General features: G+C 36.8%; 1 protein-coding gene across 2 annotated transcripts in view; it reads left to right on the top strand.

The window, feature by feature from the left end:
• The window catches only part of IREB2 (iron responsive element binding protein 2), a 54,895-nt gene that overhangs the window by 14,232 nt on the left and 20,232 nt on the right, over nt 1–20,431 (top strand). For both annotated transcript variants that reach the window (XM_073227227.1, XM_073227228.1), the window contains exons 3-12: nt 2,716–2,881; nt 6,358–6,495; nt 7,374–7,589; nt 9,966–10,035; nt 10,513–10,696; nt 11,473–11,612; nt 14,303–14,474; nt 16,330–16,430; nt 18,490–18,606; nt 19,652–19,811. In XM_073227227.1, coding sequence (XP_073083328.1) covers nt 2,716–2,881; nt 6,358–6,495; nt 7,374–7,589; nt 9,966–10,035; nt 10,513–10,696; nt 11,473–11,612; nt 14,303–14,474; nt 16,330–16,430; nt 18,490–18,606; nt 19,652–19,811 — 1,464 coding nt within the window. The remainder of the gene's footprint in view (nt 1–2,715; nt 2,882–6,357; nt 6,496–7,373; nt 7,590–9,965; nt 10,036–10,512; nt 10,697–11,472; nt 11,613–14,302; nt 14,475–16,329; nt 16,431–18,489; nt 18,607–19,651; nt 19,812–20,431) is intronic.

Here is a 20,431-nt window from a genome sequence, read left to right as displayed (position 1 = left end):
TGTTATAGTATGAAGGTTTTACATAAACTAGATGATGAGGTAAGATAATCGTGACATCTGTTGTTAGGTAGCTCTCATTCCCATTTTAAATGAGAAAATGCATCAACCTGAGTCACGTTCCAAAGGTCATACTTATAGTAGCAAATACAGGCTTTGAATCTAGTATTTTTGGTTATGTAGTCCTTTATCCTCTTTGCTTACAACTTCATTAATCTTTAATTTGTGTGTGAAAATTTCCAACCATAAAAGCAGGGAGAGAATAGTGTAACAGCCCCACCCTGTGTTTGTCATTTGTCAGTCAGTCACCATCATTTTGCCAGTCTTTTGTTTTAGGGACTCCACCATTTTTTTTACCTGTAAATATACTTCAGTATATGTCTTTGATATCTGAAAGGACTTAAAACAAATCTCAGTGCTTTTATTGTACCTAACAAAATTAACAGCAATTACTTAATGTGATCTAAAACCCAGTCCATATTGAGATTTCTCTGGTTTTCTCAAAGACATTTCTGCTATTGGTTTGTTCACACAATATCTAAATCAGGTGCACATATAACCATTTGGTTGTTATTTATGCCTCTCAAGGCTCTTTTAATCTTTCTTCATACTGTTTTTTTGTTGAAGAAACCAGGTCCTTTACTCTGTACCACATTCTAGATTTCGCTGATGGCTTTTTCATGTTTTCATTTTAGTGTTGTACTCTTCCCCCTATTTCCTGTTAACTAATGAAGTTAGAGCTAGGTGTTTGATTAGATTCAGGTTTGTGTATTTATTTTTGCAAGAACATTTTGTAGTTGGTGCTTGTATTTTCTGTTTCATCAGGAGGCGAATAATGTCCATACCCTCCCATTTTCAGTGATTCTGATTAGTTGTAGTTAAAAGCTTGATCCATGCATTACAAGTTCTCCACATATATACCTCTTCATGATCTTACCATCCGTCCACTGTGTGGTTATTGTCTAGGTCCATTATTTCATTAGGTGTTACACATCAATGTTTCCTCTTCTACCTTTGTTAGCTGTAATTCTTCTATAAAGAGGACTTTCTCTTCTTAACTGTTTGGTTGGGTGAAATCAGCAAAGACAAGATTAATAATTGATTTTTCCCTTGTCAGTTTTCAGGGTAATGAGTTGCTCTAGCAACTTCCACTGGTGATCAATGAAGGGTTTTTAAAGGAGTCATTATGAACTAAAGGCTATTTATGTATTTGATATACTTCAGTGAATTACAGTAATTACTCATTTTGATGCTCATATTGTTTCATTAGAGTACCCATTAATCTGTGACAACCTCTTTGTTTTCTGACACCTGATGTTCCAGGCTCATTTTTTACATACCCTTTCCCAAACTTGGAACTGGCCATTTCTCCAAGGGATTCTTTTTTTTTTTTTAATTGAATTTTATTTTTTTAATGGGTACTAGAAACAGCAAGCTGAATTGAGTTCTTAGGGGTTCATTACCCTTAGATTGTTTTAGGCATGTTCACTGAAGGAGAACTAGGAAATACATACCTCTTAGAAAAATAAAATGAATCATGAGTTTGTACCTATGATTCCAGTTGAAATTGTTTGGCTTTTTTTTTTTTTACATTGCCCCTCTGAGTTTATACTTCTATATCATTTTTCTTGAAAATCTTGGTTCACAATCATCGTAACAAAAGTACTTTCTGCTTTCTTATTATATGTATGACAGTTTCTTAATGTCAGTATCAGTACTAACAGATGAATATAGTTTTTCTTTTTGGATCTTTTTGTTCATATATATATTCTGCTAGGGAGATACAGCCAAAATAGTGTGTGGAATACATACTGTATTTTCCAGTTTATCCTCTCATTGTTACTTCTGGGGGAAAAAGTATGTATTCAATATATATATGTACATATTTTGAATATATAATCTTTAAACTTCATATTTAATACATAATACTATATTCTTATACATACTTATTTTTTCCCTTTCTCATGAAAAGGTGGTACAGTATAAACATTTTCTTGTCTACTTTTTCTCTTAGTGATATGTCCTGTAGATAACTCCTTATCAGCATGTAAAAATCTCTTCTTTAAATAGCTGCGCAGTAATCCATTGTGTGGACTTTGTGATTTATTTAACCGGTCCTTTAACTGACTGATTCAAACTTCCCTTTTAATTCTTGAGGAAATACTTTTATGTGGCAAATCTTGTGTGAGGATTTTCTAAGGTTAAAAGTTTTAAAACTTTAAAATGTATTTCTTTATTGTATTCTTAAACTAGTAATCGAGTGAAGGACAGTTCATGAAATTGATTTTACTCACATAACCATGCTGATTTACTTTTAAACTTTAACCATTTTTGATGGAAATCTTTTACATTTATTACAGACTTTTATACAGTGTATTTTTTACCATGATAGGGATGTTCATCACTGGACTTCATTCTAATTTTCTTTGCATTTTAATTTTTCTGTGTCTTTTCTGAATGAAGACTCATGCCTAAGTCAGGACAGCGCTGGTGTGACGGTTTTCTCTCTTCAGGGCCTTAGCTTACGTACAGGAAAGTTGAATTTATAGATGGCCTGTTAACTTGAATGGGGGGTGTTCTATTCCATGTTTACTACACAATTTTTTTTTGGTTGAGAAAACTGTGCATCCATGTCTATCTAAATTTTTTGCTCTTGTATTTTTACAATATGTGATTATGACTGTTCCTTATTAATGATAATATTTTCTCCTGAATCAGATGTTCTGCCTTACTCAATACGGGTCCTGTTGGAAGCTGCTGTGCGAAATTGTGATGGCTTTTTAATGAAAAAGGAAGATGTTATGAACATTTTAGACTGGAAGACCAAACAAAACAACGTTGAAGTGCCCTTTTTCCCTGCCCGTGTTCTTCTTCAAGATTTTACGTGAGTGAGAGGTTTATTTTTCACGGATGAATTTTTAGCTTTCCTTTTCTAAAATTCAGATGCCCTGATGGTTGGCTCTGTTGTTTTTGTAATTTTGAAGATTACTTTATAATTTTAACAAATTGCTTTTCCTAAATAGAAGCAATTCATTAAAAATTAGACACTTGTTTATTGTACCATTTATTCAGACTGCTTTTGCTTAACTGCCTGCTTGTCATATCTACCTAGCTAATCGTCTTCTCAAACTTACCCTGTCCAGAACTGGATTGCCTAGCCTGCTTCACCTATTCCTTTCCAAGACTCGTGCATTGTAATAGATGGCACTATAGTCTCCCGTTTGCTTAGGGCAGAAATCTAGGAGTTGACTTTGACTCCTCTCTTTCCTTCATACACAGTCCAGGCTATCAGCATGAACTGTTGGCTCTACCTTTGAAGTGTATCCTGAGTCCAGATACTTCTTACCATGTCCTCTCTGGCCTCGTCATCCTGGTTTTAGCCCCATTTTCTCTTACCTGGGCTACAACTGTAATAGTCTCTTAACTGGTATCCCTGCTTCCACACTTGTCATTTCTATTTATAGTCTTGGCTTTTCACAGTATGCGATGTGACTTTGTTAAAAAATGTTAATCAAGGTGATGCTGTTCCCCCATGTGTCCGCTGGCTTTCATTACACTTAGGATAAAATTCAAAGTCTTTACCATAGCCTGAAATGCTGCCTGACCTGGTTGTCCAGGGATTATTTATAGACGAGTTAACCTTTAGCTAAGATTTGAAGGAGGTGTAGGAATTAGCCAAACAGTAAGAAAATTCCCTTCATCCACCCACCCAAATCTGGTCTGTGTGCCTCTGCTCTGTGCACCGTGTATAGGCTGTTTTAAAGTATGTGTATTACTATTTTGTAGTCACTCCTTTATCTTCCTTACAAATTCCTTGAGAGCATGAACTAAGGGCCTTGTGCCATTGGTGTCTAGCACATTGAAAGTACTTGGTAAATGCTTCTTGTATAGTTGGCTGGAGACACACAGTTGAGTGGATAGCTTTGGAGTAGCAAGAAGGCACTGGGAGGGGAAGGGCTGGAGCTCAGGAAAAGGGAGAAGGGGATGTCATCAAATTTTTTTTTATTTCTTCAAACTTTTTCTTAAGGTATTATTGATATACACTCTTATGAAGGTTTCACATGAAAAAACAATGTGGTTACTATGTTCACCCCTGTTTTTGTGTCCTCCCCAAACCCCATTGCTGTCACTGCCCATCAGTGTAGTAGTAAGATGCCACAGAGTCACTATTTGCCTTCTCTGTGCTATACTGTCTTCCCCCTGATCCTGCCCACACCATGTGTGCCAGTCATAATACCCCTGAATCCCCTCCCTCCGTCCCCACCTGCCCTCTCCCACCCCTCCCCTTTGGTAACCGCTAGTTCCTTCTTGGAGTCTGTGAGTCTGTTGCTGTTTTGTTCCTTCAGGTTTGTTTCGTTGTTATACTCCACAAATGAGGGAAATCATTTGGTACTTACCTTTCTCCACCTGACTTATTTCACTGAGCATAATATCCTCCAACTCAATCCATGTTGTTGCAAATGGTAGAATTTGTTTCTTATGGCTGAGTAGTATTCCATTGTGTATATGTACCACATCTTCTTTATCCAGTCATCTACTGATGGACACTTAGGTTGCTTACATATCTTAGGTATTGTAAATAGTGCTGCAATAAATGTAGGGATGCATATGTCTTTTTGAATCTGAGAAATTATATTCTTTGGGTTAATTTCTAGGATTGGAATTCCTGAGTCAAATGGTATTTCTATTCTTAGTTTTTTGAGGAACCTCCATATTGCTTTCCACAATGGTTGAAGTAGCTTACATTCCCATCAGCAGTGTAGAAGGGTTCTCCTTTCTCCACATCCTCGCCAGCATTTGTTCTCAGCCCTTTTGATACTGGCCATCCTAACTGGTGTGAGATGGTATCTCATTGTGGTTTTTATTTGCATTTCCCTGATAATTAGCGATGTGGAGCAGCTTTTCATGTGCCTGTTGGCTGTCTGAATTTCTTCTTTGGAGAAGTGTCTCTTCATATCCTCTGCCCATTTTTTAATCGGGTTATTTGCTTTTTGGGTGTTGAGGCATGTGAGTTCTTTATATATTTTGGATGATAACCCCTGGTCGAATATGTCATTTACAAATATCTTCTCCCAGTACTATAGGATGCCTTTTTGTTCTGTTGATGGTGTACTTTGCTGTACAGAAGCTTTTAAGTTTGATGTAGTCTCATGTGTTCATTTTTGCTTTTGTTTCCCTTGCTCTAGGAGATGCATTCAGAAAAAAGTTGCTCATGTTTATATTCAGGAGATTTTTGCCTATGTTATCTTCTAATAGTTTTATGGTTTCATGACTTACATTCAGCTCTTTGATCCATTTTGACTTTACTTTTGTATGGGGATAGACAATAAGGGGATGTCATAAAATTTAAGGCAGAGAAAGAAGTCTATAGCAATTCTCATGAAATTTTCTCAAGCCTCTTAAAGTCATCTTTTGTGTTACTTTTGGCACATTGACCCCTGAGCACTCAAGTTCTTGGATAGTATTTAATGCTAAAATTCTCATCAAGTCAGGATTCATCTAAATCTGGGTAGTAAGTACATTATCAAGCATGAATGCAAACTAAAAATGGGTACACTTAAAATATAAAAATGATGGCCCCGGAAGATGACTGGTTAGCCAGAGACAGGTAAGATACCTCAAGGGAGGAACGACCTAAGACAGGCACAGTTGCAGGGGGGCCATCAGGTGAGAAATTGGGGATCAACAGAGGTGAGGCTTAGAACCTCACCCCCCCCCTGTTTTGAGAGAAATCTTCTGCCTCCGTGGATGTTTTGTTGCCCTTATCTAGCTTGGATTAATACTTAGTCTATAGGCACAGACCCAATCATCTACATTTGCCCTCTTACAGCACTAAATTATGTTTTCTACCTTTATCTTGCATCTACCTACTTCAGCATTTTATTAAAATAATAATAATAATAATAATAAGGGAGAAATGTGGGATTCACATATAAATCAAGTATAAAAATCAAACGAATATTCATATTTGACCTGATTGTTTATAGTTCATAATGCGTGATCAAAACCAAAAGTTTCTGTGATGACTGCCCTTGCACTGTTCACCATGTAAGAACTCATTCACTATGTAAGAATTTGTTCACCATGTAAGAACTTGTTCGTTATGCTTCAGAAGATTGGAGACTGACGAGAATTAGGCTTGGGGTTGAGTAATGATTGTGCATTGAGTCCCCTATACAGAATTTTATTGTTGTTAACAACCATTTGATCAGTAAATATGAGAGATGCCCTCTCAAAAAAAAAAAAAAATATATATATATATATATATATATATATATAAATGAGTAAGTGCATGTTACTAATTTGAGCATATGTAGAACAACAATTAGAATTATACTTTGGTTGCTGTTTATTTTGTAGTGGAATACCAGCAATGGTGGATTTTGCTGCTGTGAGGGAGGCAGTGAAGGCCCTTGGAGGGGACCCCGAGAAAGTCCACCCTGCCTGTCCGACAGATCTCACGGTTGACCACTCTTTACAAATTGACTTCAGTAAATGGTACTTCACTACAGATATTTATAAAGACAGTCATGCAAGTCAAGTGACAAGCAGCTCACTAGAAGGGTATGGTATAAAGGAAAGGGAGTAGAGAGAATTTATGCCACAGTATAGTATGCTGCATTTATTATTGACTGCTATATAGAAAGAGAAAGTGGTGAAAAGTTTATGTATTGGTGAATCTTTTTTTACTCACAGTTTCTTTTCATGTTGGTGTATTTCTCTGCTGCCATTTTTTGATGAGAATGTATAAGCCTAGAAACTTGCTTTCTGGCGTGAATCTCTGAATTCACTCTTCATTTACTCTGTTTTTTAACCTACTTCCCTTACAGAGAGAATCTAAAGACGTGAACCATGGATGTCTTTCATTAACTGGTGATTGAAAACACCGAGTTAATAAAAGCTTCATTTCCTTCCACTGAAGTAAATTCTTGTATTTAAAAGGTCCCTTTGACCAGGCCAGACTAGAGAAGACAAGATTCTGTTGTCATGCATCAGCTTTTGTTCCCATTCTCTGGGGTTGTGGAATAAGACTGTGATGTATTGCAGCCCGTGATAGCTTTTGTCCTCTGAACTGTAGCACTGAGCTTCTTGAGTTAGATGGAAAAAGAAAAGTTTTTTGGTACTTCCTAAAAGTTACTTAAGTTGTCATGGAAGTATATGAAAATGATTTTATTGGGCACTTAAACTCATATTTTCATCTCCATAAATTTAAATTACCTGTTTTTGTTTGCTTTTGAAACCTGAGTTAAATTATATATTAACCTTTGAGCAACATCAGTTACTGCAGATAGCATTGCTAGTGTGAGCATTGTGAAGAGCCAATTTTCTGTCACTTTTAAATGGTCTTATTTTGTTTGCTTTTTTTGGAATGATAGTGCAATACAGAATGCTCCAAATCCTGGAGGTGGTGACCTGCAGAAAGCAGGAAAGCTCTCTCCACTTAAAGTGCAGCCTAAGAAGCTTCCATGCAGAGGCCAGACTACCTGCCGAGGAGCATGTGACTCTGCAGAACTCGGCCGAAACTCAGGAAAATCTTCACAGATTGAGAATACACCCATTCTGTGTCCTTTTCATCTGCAACCAGTGCCTGAGTATGATACTATTTCTAAAATACTCCTCAGTGTCAGGTTATTTTTCAATCAAGGGGGTGGTGTTTATTCTCCTTCCCCTCCTGATCCCTGTTACTTCGCCTTCGTACTGCTCTGCTGGGTTACACACTACGTGTATTTCCTATATCACCGAGGGAAACAATGTTAATTAAAGTAGTAGTCTCTAAATGCTGTTACCTGTTTTTGTTCCGTAGGGAGAAAACCTTAAGATTCTTCTGTAAATATATTTAACGTCTGTGACTAATGTAGGCAAGAAAATTAGACCTCATCTTAAACTGAATTTTTTGATGAATCTGTACCATTCACATGCTTATTACACATTCATATTTCTTTTGTGAATTTCCTATTTATGTTTTTAGCTTTTTTCCCCTACCAGGACATTTCTTATTTTTCATATTGTGTGAAGAATTCTTATGTAAAGAATATTATCAAATGTTACAAATAATGCGCCCTTTAGACAAGTGGTTGCCTATATGGTACCATGGAGGGTAGTAAATCTACCCAGAAAAGAATCCTGTTCTTAGGAGTTGGTTGAATTTCCTTGTAGGTAATTTTTCAAGGAAAAGTTGTATGACTTAAGTTTTTATATGCTATAAAGATTCCACAGTCTTACTCTTATTTTTAAGAGAGGTATGTTATTTGTCCCATTGCTAATAGACTATCAGAAGTCTTTTTAATTTAGTAAAATATGCATTGTGTATTTTCAAGTTTAAAGAAACTTAACACATGTAAGATTTAGAATAGCCAAGAATAATATGCACATACATTTCATCCAGAGTGCCAAATAATACATTATTCATTTGTCACTAGTCTTTTAAGTTCTTTGTAGTTCTAAAATTTGGGACTTAATATTTTGGTAAAACCTCAGATCATAGTGACCTCATGTGCTCTTCCTTTTTAAGAATTCAGTGTTGTAAGAATTCACTGGTTCCTGTGCCATCAAATTATGACAGTTTTGTATTAATCACTGCTTATTCCTGTTACCACGTTGTCCTGATCATTAGAGGCATGTTGACTTTTAAGATTGACATCTCTTCTTATATAGAAATTAATTTCTGGAAAAGAAAGATGTACTTATTCAAAAAACCACCGATTTTCTTGGTTGTCTTTTTGTAACTGGCAGAGTATAAAGTGCCAAGATGGCATATTTTTATTTTTACAAGTTCATTGTGGTGTAACATTTCCTGTCAGTTTTGACTAAATCACAAAATATTAAGATGGGTTATATTGTAGTTCCCCGCTGTATGAAAATATTAGCTCCCTTTTGTGTGCTTGAATGCCTCTGTGAAGTATTAATTACAGACTCAAACAAGACATGGAGGGGTAGAAAGTTGAGAGCATTATGTTTGAAATCACTGCTTAATTTGAGGTCACGTTATGAGCTTACAAATTTGTGGCACTTTGTAGCCATATGTGCTATGGAAAGGTAAGGTAATTGGAGAGGCTCTAGAGAGCTGTGTTCCCTGAGGTCCTGAGAAAAATCTCATTAAGTTGTGTTGTGGCTTTAAATGATCACTCAGCAATGAATTATTGAGGTAATCATTGTTTCAAAAAAAAGTTGGCAATTAAACAACTATAATTATCTGGACTCAGAGGACATGTATAATTTAAGTTACATTGATGTTCTAGTCAATACTTCATCACCAGCTGTCACGTGAAATAAACAACTTAAAGCTGTTAGGGATAATTTAAAAAAATACTTGTTAGCTAAAAATAGCTTCCAAAAAATGGCGCTGTGTTCAGCGCTTGTAGGTGAATTGGTTTTTATCTCATATTTTAAATAATCCATGTAAATTGTATTTATCATCCATATAAAGTAAACTGCTACTGAAACATAAAATAGGACCTTCCATTTTGGGTGAGACAAGAACAGGGTTTTTGCTGAAAGATCTTTGAACAGTAAAGTGATGGTGAACTATTGGTTGTTATTGCTCCCTAGTGAGCGTCCATCTCTCAGTCTAACTGGCCAGAGAGCCGAGTGGGTGGGAATACACATGGTTATTCTCGAATAAGCTACTACCCTCCTCTTCCCTTGCCGTGGGAAATCCAACAGAGCTTACCCTGTTATTTTTAATGTGATTTTAGCCAAATCTCACAGTAGCATATGTTAAGTTCAGTTTGGGTAGACATGGCTTTATTATATCCAGTAAAATAGTGAGTCCTGGCAGTAGCTATCTAGTGTTTGTAGCAGGAGCTCCTTGTGGAAGAGAAAATAACTGATTCTGGGAAGTCTACTAAATTTCTGTCGTGAGAATTTCAAAAAAAATGTCTGTATATGTGTGTATAAGAATAAAGACTGAGAAACAAGGCAGGTCTTTTGTAATACAGACATTTAATGCCAGCATCTCTCCCTTTTAGACCTGAAACAGTGTTAAAAAATCAAGAAGTAGAATTTGGCAGAAATCGAGAGAGACTTCAATTTTTCAAGGTATGCATGATTTGGTGGAAATTTTTACACTGAAATTTTAAAACATTGATAGGTACAATTGTTATTTCTTTAGTAATTTTTGAATACTTTATAACAGTAGAACCCTTTTCTTTCCTCAAATAAAATCATATTGGAAACTCCAGTGTATAAAAAGAGAGTGGCTGTAGTTCAGGTGAGCTCCAAGGGTCTTGTACTTGATCCTTTACCTCTCCCCATCCCTGAGAACTCCTGGAACACAGTTGTAAACCACTGTTTATCTGGATTTTTGGAAGATTTTTCTTTGGCTTAATTTAATTTTAGTAATCTACAAAATGAGTGTGTTCAGGGTTAGTGTCTGCATATTGTTGTTACATAGGTACTGTGAGCTGATCATATTGAACATTGGCAAAATATTTTTAGCATCTGTGTCTTGATTGTGAGCATAAAATGATACAGTGTACTAACACTTGGATATCTTAATTTTAAACTAAAATATAGTGGAGTTCAAGAGTTTTTAAGAATGTGGCTGTAATCCCTCCTGGAACTGGAATGGCTCACCAAGTAAATTTGGAATATTTGTCAAGAGTGGTTTTTGAAGAAAAGGACCTCCTCTTCCCAGACAGTGTCATTGGTACAGATTCACACATAACCATGGTGAATGGTTTGGGGATTCTGGGGTGGGGTAAGTAAAGGACTACGTGTGTGTGAATATTTTGGGGAAGGAATGTCAGCAGTATTATAAAAGAGCATCAAGAGCATAAACGGCCTTTTTGAAGCTATCTTTTTTTTCTGTCTGTAGTATCAGCGGCAAAAATAAATCATGTTTGTAGACAGTGTGATAGAAGAGAGAGTCTATGAAAAGAAACATGCACAGTGCCCAGCCCAGCACTGCAGTCTGTGGGGTGACGGAGGCAGCAGGGACGGTGCCTGTGAGGGTGACCTGTTCCTGATCTGATGTCCTTCAGTGGTTTCTCCTGCCTGCCGTTAGGTCCACATTTATCCACATTTTATACAGGGCTCTTCACAAGCTGGTGCCTCTCTGGCAATGCACCCAAACTCATCTTAACATCAGTTATATATTTTCCTGCGTGGGCTGTGTTTTTCAACCTAATGGCTTGGCAGAGGCTGTTCCTTCTGGTGGGATGTGTTTAACTCTTACATAGGGTGTTACAGCTATCAGCTTCTTTGTCATTAGACAGAGCTACTTGAGGCTGACAGGAACTGTGTCTTGACCATAATAAATCCTAAGTGTTTACAGATTTTAATATAAAGGTAAAAAATCAGGTTTTTCAGCCATGTCAGTGGAGTCATTATTTTGGGAAGACTGGGTTCATATCCATGGTGATTGCAGTGTGGTGGCTATGTAAGGGACTGTGTCAGACAGGGTCACAGAACACATAGAGACGCTGTCACGAAGCTGACTTACCTACACTGCTGTGCTGGTCTTCGTTCCTCTAGGAGTCGGTGGCATTGAAACGGAAGCTGTGATGCTTGGTCTGCCAGTGTCTCTGACTTTACCCGAGGTGGTTGGATGTGAGTTAACTGGCTCATCAAACCCTTTTGTTACATCCATAGATGTTGTTCTTGGCATTACAAAGGTAAGTTAAAATGGTGCTGGCTTAGAAATTAGTGGGCATTATTTTTTGCAAGTAGAGGGGCCCATCATTGCAGGGATTTTGGTTCATCATACATCTTCTGCACTCTTGGGTTATTAATCAGCATCATCATAGTTAATCATTGTGGTAACAATAGCAAATAGATAACCCTTACTTTTACTAGTAAGTATGAAGCAGTCTGTTGCCTCATTGTTCACTTGACAATTCACTTGCCTCTCATTACAAGTCTGAGAGATTGATACTGTTGCTATGTCCATTTCAAGCCTAAGAAAGTTGAAACAGTTTTAAAGACTTGCTGAAGGGTCATAGGGCTGAACAGTAAGTGGTCGAAGAGGCCACCAGGCTCTTGAGCCCCTGCTCTCCACTGTTACTTATCCTCATCTCAGTGAGTACTTGCTGACCCCGTGAATGAAGAGTATCATTCAGGGGACATCTGTGACATCTCCTTTAATATGTGATCGAATCATTTCCCCTTTAGAAACCATGACTCTACTAGATAGTGACTTAAAAAAATATGGACAACAGATACGTGGTAGTGCCAAAATTTTAAGTGTTATATAGAAACTTTTTCTCTGAAATTTTTTTCTTTTTTGGTATCATTAATCTACTATCACATGAAGAACATGTCTCTTAGGCTCCCCCCTCACCAAGTCCCCCCCCACAAACCCCACCATAGTCACTGTCTATCAGTGCAGCAAGATGCTGCAGAATCCCCACTCATCTTCTCTGCACTGTACAGCCCTCCCCGTGCCCCCCACCCACATTACACATGCTAATCATAAGGCCCCCTTTTTTTTTTCCCCATCCTTATCTCTCCCTTTCCACCCATCCTCCTCAGTCCCTTTCCCTTTGGTAACTGTTAGTCCATTCTTGAGTTCTGTGAGTCTGCTGCTGTTTTGTTCCTTCAGTTTTCCTTTGTTCTTATACTCCATGTATGAGTGAAATCATTTGGTACTTGTCTTTCTCCGCCTGGCTTATTTCACTGAGCCTAATATCCTCTAGCTTCATCCATGTTGTTGCAAATGGTAGGATTTGTTTTCTTCTTGTGGCTGAATAATATTCCATTGTGTATATGTACCACCTCTTCTTTATCCATCCATCTACTGATGGACACTTAGGTTGCTTCCATTTCTTGGCTATTGTAAATAGTGCTGCGATAAACATAGGGGTGCATCTGTCTTTTTCAACCTGGGCTGCTGCATTTCTCTGAATTTTTAATACTGGCTTCATGCATCCAGCACATGTACTCCAGAGTTTCTTAGTAAACATGAATTTGTAACTCTCCATCCTAAATTTCAGCTTTTCACTAACTTTATTCTAATGATTTAAGCCCCATTTTGGTAAATGCCGGAACCTCGCAAATGTTCCACATGTAATTCCAGTTTGGTTCCTAGAGTCTCAGTATTTTTGGTTAAATCATTGGTCTGAAAGCTTTCAGGATACTCTGCAGGGGAAGAAAACGGTATTGGCTCCCTCTCGGCATTTAGTATTGATCCTTCTTCCTTAATTAAAAAAGATTTTGACATCTTAGGAAAAATGATTGATTCCATGTATGGTACCAAAAGATCACAAAGTTAAATTGAGAATTATAGGGTTATCCCAAAGGAAAAGGAATATGCCATTATGTTTTTAGAGGAATCAATTCTTTCTTTTAGACATACTGAATATTAATGTTGCTTTTAGAGCCCTCTGGCTGTATTTTTTCTTAGCAATATTATGATCTATTTTTGACATTTTAGCTCATAAAAATTTAAATCTGTTATATATGTTTTCATTTATTGAATTTTCTTTTCCTTTTTGAGGTTCTATTCATGGTCTTCATAGGATTGATTGTATTGGTATATCTAATCTGTATAGCTCTCATCTTCATGAATTTAAAGAAACATCTTTCTCCTAGGCTTGAGTTTCTATATCTTAAATAGTTTGAATTAAGTGACCCCTACCACCTCTGAGATTTTAGGACTTAGTGTTATTCCCAGGTTGAAGGCTGTTTCATTTGTAGTCACCTCCCTAGTTGCTTCACTGTACCAATCCAAGACCATTTCATAATTTAGAACAAGTGAGTAGCTGTTTTGGTTCTTGGTAAAAACTAAGAAAAATGATTTTCGAAGGAATTTTGAAGCCACATCTTAAATGTTATCAAAATGGAATTTACCTGTAGTTAAGGATGCTGTAAATATCTGTGGTCTAAAATTTAATGTGCTGTAAAATTAGTGATGCTATAGTTGGAATTTGAAGAATTTCTATAGCCAATATGTAATTTTTTATTTAAATACAGTTCATCTGTATATTACTATTTCATCAAATTTAAGATGCCATTAATGGATAGACACACCCTTATTTTAAATACTGCTAAGAAAGATTGCCAGCTAACAGACACACCAATGGGTGTAAGGTATACCCCTATTTCAGAGACAGTAAAGTGTAAATCTTAGCCATTTTGAGCTTTCAGGCCCTTTTCTGCCCTAACAGTTACATTGGACCACTCTTCTATTGACAGTTTATCTTAAAACGCCTGCAAAACCAGAAGGAGTTCCTGTTTCATAAGAACAAGAGGATCTTTTCCTTCACTGTCACTAGTATAGGTTAAAAATTAGATGTTGTAGTTTTCAAAGAAACCATGCTTATCCTATTGCTGATTTTGTGTTATTTCTGTGTGTCCCTTTATATAGCACCTCAGGCAAGTAGGAGTGGCTGGAAAGTTTGTTGAGTTTTTTGGAAGTGGAGTTTCACAATTATCTATAGTGGATCGAACTACAATAGCAAATATGTGTCCAGAATATGGTGCTATCCTCAGCTTTTTCCCTGTTGACAATGTGACTTTAAAACATTTAGAACATACAGGTAAGAAGCAAGATCATTTAGGATAAACTTGTTACATTTCCAGTGTGTGTCTGAAATATTCTATAGTAAGTCACTATTCTTGTACATGTTATTTAGTTATTCATGAAATTGTCTTATTTTGAAAGAATGCATAAAATGTATAATAAACTGCCCAGAAGTCTGTTCCTGGTTCCCTCGGACCCATTTACAGCAACTTAAAGGGATTATCTATACTGCCTATCTTCAGCTTTGTTTTTCCCCATAATGATGGAGACCTTCATTCTGCTTAGGGATCAGAGGTTGCAGTTTAATGGGAGTCAAGCTTGAGAATATTCTCAGCTGTTCTTTTAACAGGAATAGATGAGTCACCAGACAGAGAGTTTGGGACCCAGTGCTCTGACAGTAAGAAGCACGTGATTTGGTGAAAAGCAGCACAGGGTTACAGGTTCCGAATCTTCTGTAGCCTGGTTAGCTAGGAGTTTTTACCACTCTTCTGTTGAGTAGTTCATGTATTATAAGAAGTACCTGCAAACCCACAATGTGTTGACACTACATAAGGCTCCTTGTTTTTAAAAAAGCAGGATCTCTTTTTTTATTTTGATCCACTTCCTCTTTTTTTTTAAGTAAAAACGATTTTGTTTTTTTATTGAAGCATAGTTGCTATACAATCTTATATTGGTTTCAGGTATACAACACAGTGATTCAACACTTAGATACGTCATTAAATGCTCACCCCAGAACTATTGACTATAATCTCTATGCTGTACTTTCATGTCCGTGACTAATTTATATTATCATTGCGATTTTGTGACTCTCTGTTTCACCCACCAACCCCAATTCCTCCCCCATGGTAACCGCCAGTCACTTCTCAGTGTCTCTCAGCCTATTGCCTGTTTTGTTCATCTTGTTTTGTTTTGTTTTTAGGTTGCCCCACTTCCTCTTTTTAAGAGATCATTGCTGAACTCCTAATCTCTAATCATACATATATTTGGGGAATATATTCTAGTGTTTTTTGTTTTGGGAGCAGATTATTATAAGTCACATGGCAAAATTAATAACAGTTCATTTGGATCCTTGGAGAGGGAGTAGTCCGCATAAAATGCAGAGATTTCTCTAAGCTGGATTTTGATGGGTGGCTTCTACATGGGTCTGGGCTTTCTCACGTGGTGGCTTTAGGAATCCAGTGGTCTGAGGATACAGAGACAGCCAGCCTTCTGGAAATCACACTGCTTAGGTGCAGGGGGAACACAGACCCCACCCCTTGCTGGAGGAATGTTCCTGTTACATTGTGAGAAGAACTTATAACTTGGAGGATGTGTTCTGTGGCAATCCTGGGGAAAGACCATCTGCATCAGTCACTTTACTTCTCATCAGGCTTACAGACAACCACCCCAATGTTTAATTGGAAACTTTTAATATCAACATCTAAATTCTTTAATTTCTGCTCTCTTTTTCTCTGTGAACCTGTTCTTAACTTTCACTTTATTCTTTCATTTAAACTATTAATGTAGTTTATTGTTTAGAGAAAGTGATGGATTTCTTCCTTCATGGTGGATAGTAATTTATTATGTTGTTTTGTTACTGGTTTTTCTTTTGCAAATAATATTTTTTGCGAGTCTTATAGAAGTTGCTCAGTATTTCTCATTAGTGGTTAACTTTTAAGTAGGGGCTGGTATGTATTTTTATCAAGTAGCGTTTTCATGAAGGATAAACTTTACTCTTGAGAATAATATCAAATATTAATTTGGAAAGAAATTTATTCTGGGTACTATGTAATCTGTAATATTTGTTTCTTGCTCATCATTGGAATGCAGCACCCTACCCCCAAAGATTTCACAATTCCTTACTTGATTTTTGTTGTTAATCTTCTTTTTAGGTTTTGACAAAGCCAAACTCAAGTCAATGGAAGCATACCTTAAAGCTGTGAAATTGTTTAGGAATGACCAGAATAATTCAGGAGCACCTGAGTACTCCCAGGTATATACAGAGTAACCAAAGTAGTAGTGAAGAGTGTAAATTCTGGAGCCTATCCACCTGGGTTTGAATCCCAGCCCTAAAATTTATTAGTTGTGTAACCTTGGGCACTTTTTTAAGCTTTTCTGACTCAGTGTCCTCATCTCTAAGATAGGAAGATCCTATCTAACTCAGGATTCTTTAAAGATCAAACACAAATTTATTAGAACAGCCTCAGGCACATAGTAAGTGCTCAATAAATGTTAGCCATAATTACTGTTTAACAAGCTAATGGGTTTGTGAGTCTGATTGTATTAATAAATTTTACATAGATTTCTATTACAGTGAATTTCTCAACTTTTTATGGTGTCTAAATTTTTAGTATTTAAAGTACAAAATTGACTCTTAATTTAGCACTCTAATTTTTTTCTACTTCATGATCACTATAATATCCTCCCAAAATACCAGTTTTGATGATGTCTGCATCTGGTTAATGTCTATATTTTGTGAAAATCCATCATTATGAAAGGGATATCCAGTTATGCAGTCTTAAATGTTAAATATATTTTACAATCTAAGCAAACGTTTCTAATCTTTTGAGGATTTGTGTTTATATTGAAATAGGTAGTATTCACTTTCAGGAGTCTTAATTTTAATAACATTCATTTTCTAGTAGTGTGTCAAGGATCTAAATAAGCAACAGGATGTTATCGTAGGTGTGGTTAACTTTTAGCTCTTTTTTTTGTGGGGGGTGGGAATCAATTTTCTCACCCAGCTGTATTGTTCTTGATAGCGTGTATCCCTCCTTGAAATCTTAAATAAATTGTGTACTGGTTTGTCTGTCTTTCCAAATGGAAGGTACACATAGGCTCAATTAGGATAGGAACTTGTGTCTGCATTTTTTATTTTTATTTTTTTTATATTTTTGCATTACATCTCCAGCTCCTAGAACACTGACTGGCACATAGTAGATATTTAGGAAACATGTTAGGCAAATAGGTCAATACATCACTGGCATATTGAAGGCTAGTATAGAACCCGTAGGGATTGAATTGGTGTAAATTTGCTTTGGTCAGGTCTTCTAACTTCGGTGAGGATTTTCTGGTCCACTTCACCACTGTTAATTGACTCTAGTGCTTTGTCCACATTAAAAAAGAAAGAAGGGAAGAAAGACTTGTAGGAAAGAGTAAGAAAAAGTAAGTAGAAAAGTGGTAGTGGTAGAATAAAATGGAATACATTTGCTTATTAAAAACCTGACCATATTAAGAAATAAAACTATAACCCATCAAGATATTGATTTCAAGAGAATCTCATGAATCCCACTTTTAAACACAAAGGCTAGGATCACCTGGAGCCGAGAAATGAAGGCGTAAGCAAAGCAGGTTTGTGGTCAAGGTCGGTCAGAACAAGCAGGGCTGTGGAGGAATCATGAAGGTCTCAATAAAGGGAAACTTAATTTGTACATATGCTGGATAAGTGGATGACGGGGAGTGATAGAAATACCAGAGAAATTAATAGAAACCTAGGTGGAAGGTGGGGTTTTTAAAAAAATAATTTTTTGAACCAAGGAATAAAAGTGTGACCTGCAGGAGCCCTCCTGGCCAGCTAGACATTGGGGAACCAGCAAAAGAAAACCCCTTTTCTCTGCCATGTCCCTCCAGCACCATCTACTGACTGGCCAAGAAAGGATAAATGCTCACGAGCCCAACTCCACTGTCCCAGAACAGGCAAAGAAGGGAGAATTTAGAGCTCAGAGGCATAAGTTGATAGCCACCACAGACATCCACTGTACAAGAGACATCTGTGAAGACAGTGTTTATCATCTTCCTGGGAAAAAAAAACATTTGGGGAACAGAAAATTTTTTATGGGCTATTCAATTGATGTTGGACAGTTTGTGCATTGTTCTGCTAGTCTTCTAGCAGTGTTTGTCATGTTTCATAAATGGGGTCGTTAAAAAAAATCTGTTTTTCGGTGGTTGAATGTCAGAATGAATACGTAACTCAGTGTGCTTCAGAAAGTAGTCCTTAAATTAGAATCTGTACTTAAAGTTCTAAATCCTTCCCCTTTTCTCTCATGCCCTAGGTGATCCAGATTAATCTGAATTCAATAGTTCCATCTGTCAGTGGTCCAAAAAGACCTCAGGATAGAGTTGCTGTGACAGATATGAAAAGTGATTTCCAAGCTTGCTTAAATGAAAAGGTAGATCACTCTATTGATATCTTCGTCAGTGCACTTTGTGTTGAATAAGTGGTAAAGAACTAGCCAGGTGACCCATAAAGTCAATCTGCTGTGTTTTTATATGTTACAGCACACACCATCAGCCCCATTTTTCCTTCTGTCCAAAGTACAGGTCAGTCGTTTACCCAGGTCCACTGTGTGGAGCAGAGGTTGACTGTCTCTCTTTAAATTAAAATTTAAATTAATTAAAATTTGGGTTTCTTAGTCTCAGTGGCCTCATTTCAGGTGCTTGATAGCTACTTGAGGTTAACACTTTTTTGTTGGACAGCATAGATAGTGAATATTCATATCATCACAGAAAATTCTGTTGGATAGCACTGTTCTACACTTTTGTGACTTCCCAGAATAGGAGAAAAACACTACTGTGTAATTAATTATTCTCAAAATCGGATAACAAGTGACCTCTTTGACTTTGGGGTTTGTACAGAATTTCTGAGAATCATGGCTTCAATCTTGTCACTTTCTCTATTCTGAGAACTAGTAGCTGGCTTTCAGAGCCTTCCTTTCTTAAAATTTCTTTTTGTGTGTGTGTGTGTGTGTGTAAAAATGTCAGGCTTAGACAGGAACAAAATGGTGTAGTGAATTCCCGTGTACTTCACTTCAACAATTAATAACTCATTGCCAGTCTTGCTTCACCTATTTTATACACATAGGTACACAGGCTCATTTTGAAGCAGATCTTCAGGGCCATTGTTAACAAAGAAAATTTGTACATTTCTTGAGTATCACCTGAACAGCAGTGAGCAGAGAACAATAACGCCAAGTTACACCTGCATCCTGGGTAGTTAGTTGGCTGTACTTAGTTATTCTTATCGTGACTAATCAAATTCATATTTTAGCTGAATCTTAACTACTAACGGTCATGAATCTTTAGCAACACTCACAAATAATCAGAACTTCCAGTGTCACATTGTCATATGTCAAGGATCTGCTGTATTCTCTGCCAGTCTTTTTTCCTATTTGTATCCAGAATGCATAGTTTATATTTATGTGCAAATTTCCATAGGTTGGATTTAAAGGCTTCCAAATTGCTGCTGAAAAGCAGAATGATGCCATCACTATTCGCTATGAAGGAGGTGACTATCAGCTGTCCCATGGGTCTGTCGTTGTCGCTGCAGTTACCAGTTGCACCAATAACTGCAATCCGTCTGTCATGCTCGCTGCAGGTAGGTTGTGTTTTATGGCCATACATAATCTTTTCCAAAATTATTTTTTACTTTTCTGTTATATGGTTTTTCTATATTACACGTGAGTATCAGTGTCTGTCTCTGAGAAACTTCATGAGATTTTTCGGTCTTCAACATTAGGTCTTAAGGAGACTAGGTTTGATTTATGTTACTAATTTTGTTTTCATTACATGGGAGGTAAATTTTTAAAAAATCATAACTTGTATGTCTATTAGTTTTAGGTTGTATCTGCTGCTTCTGGTAATTTAGAAGTATAGTTAATGATCGAATCCCTTGATAATCTATGTGAAGTTTCCATAGTAGTGTGCCATAGTCCATTGAGAGTAAAAGGTGATTGGTAAGGATTGTAAATGAAATCAGTTGTATGCACCTGGAACCATTTATTGTTAAAAGTCATGTGTAATACATGCTGAATTATTATTTATTATGACTGGCATTTTAAAAGGCTCAATATGTTTTGGTTACTGTGTGCATTATATTACTGCATATCCTCCTTTTGTCCATTTATGTGCATGCCGCATCAGGCTGCACGTTAACGGTTTACAATGTAAAGCTAGTGTATCTGCTGCAACTTGTGGTTTGTTTCAAATGAAAAAAAT

This window comes from Manis javanica, chromosome 18 (assembly GCF_040802235.1).
Source record: "Manis javanica isolate MJ-LG chromosome 18, MJ_LKY, whole genome shotgun sequence".
NCBI lineage: Eukaryota > Metazoa > Chordata > Mammalia > Pholidota > Manidae > Manis > Manis javanica.
This window is presented reverse-complemented; position numbering and strand designations above follow the sequence as displayed.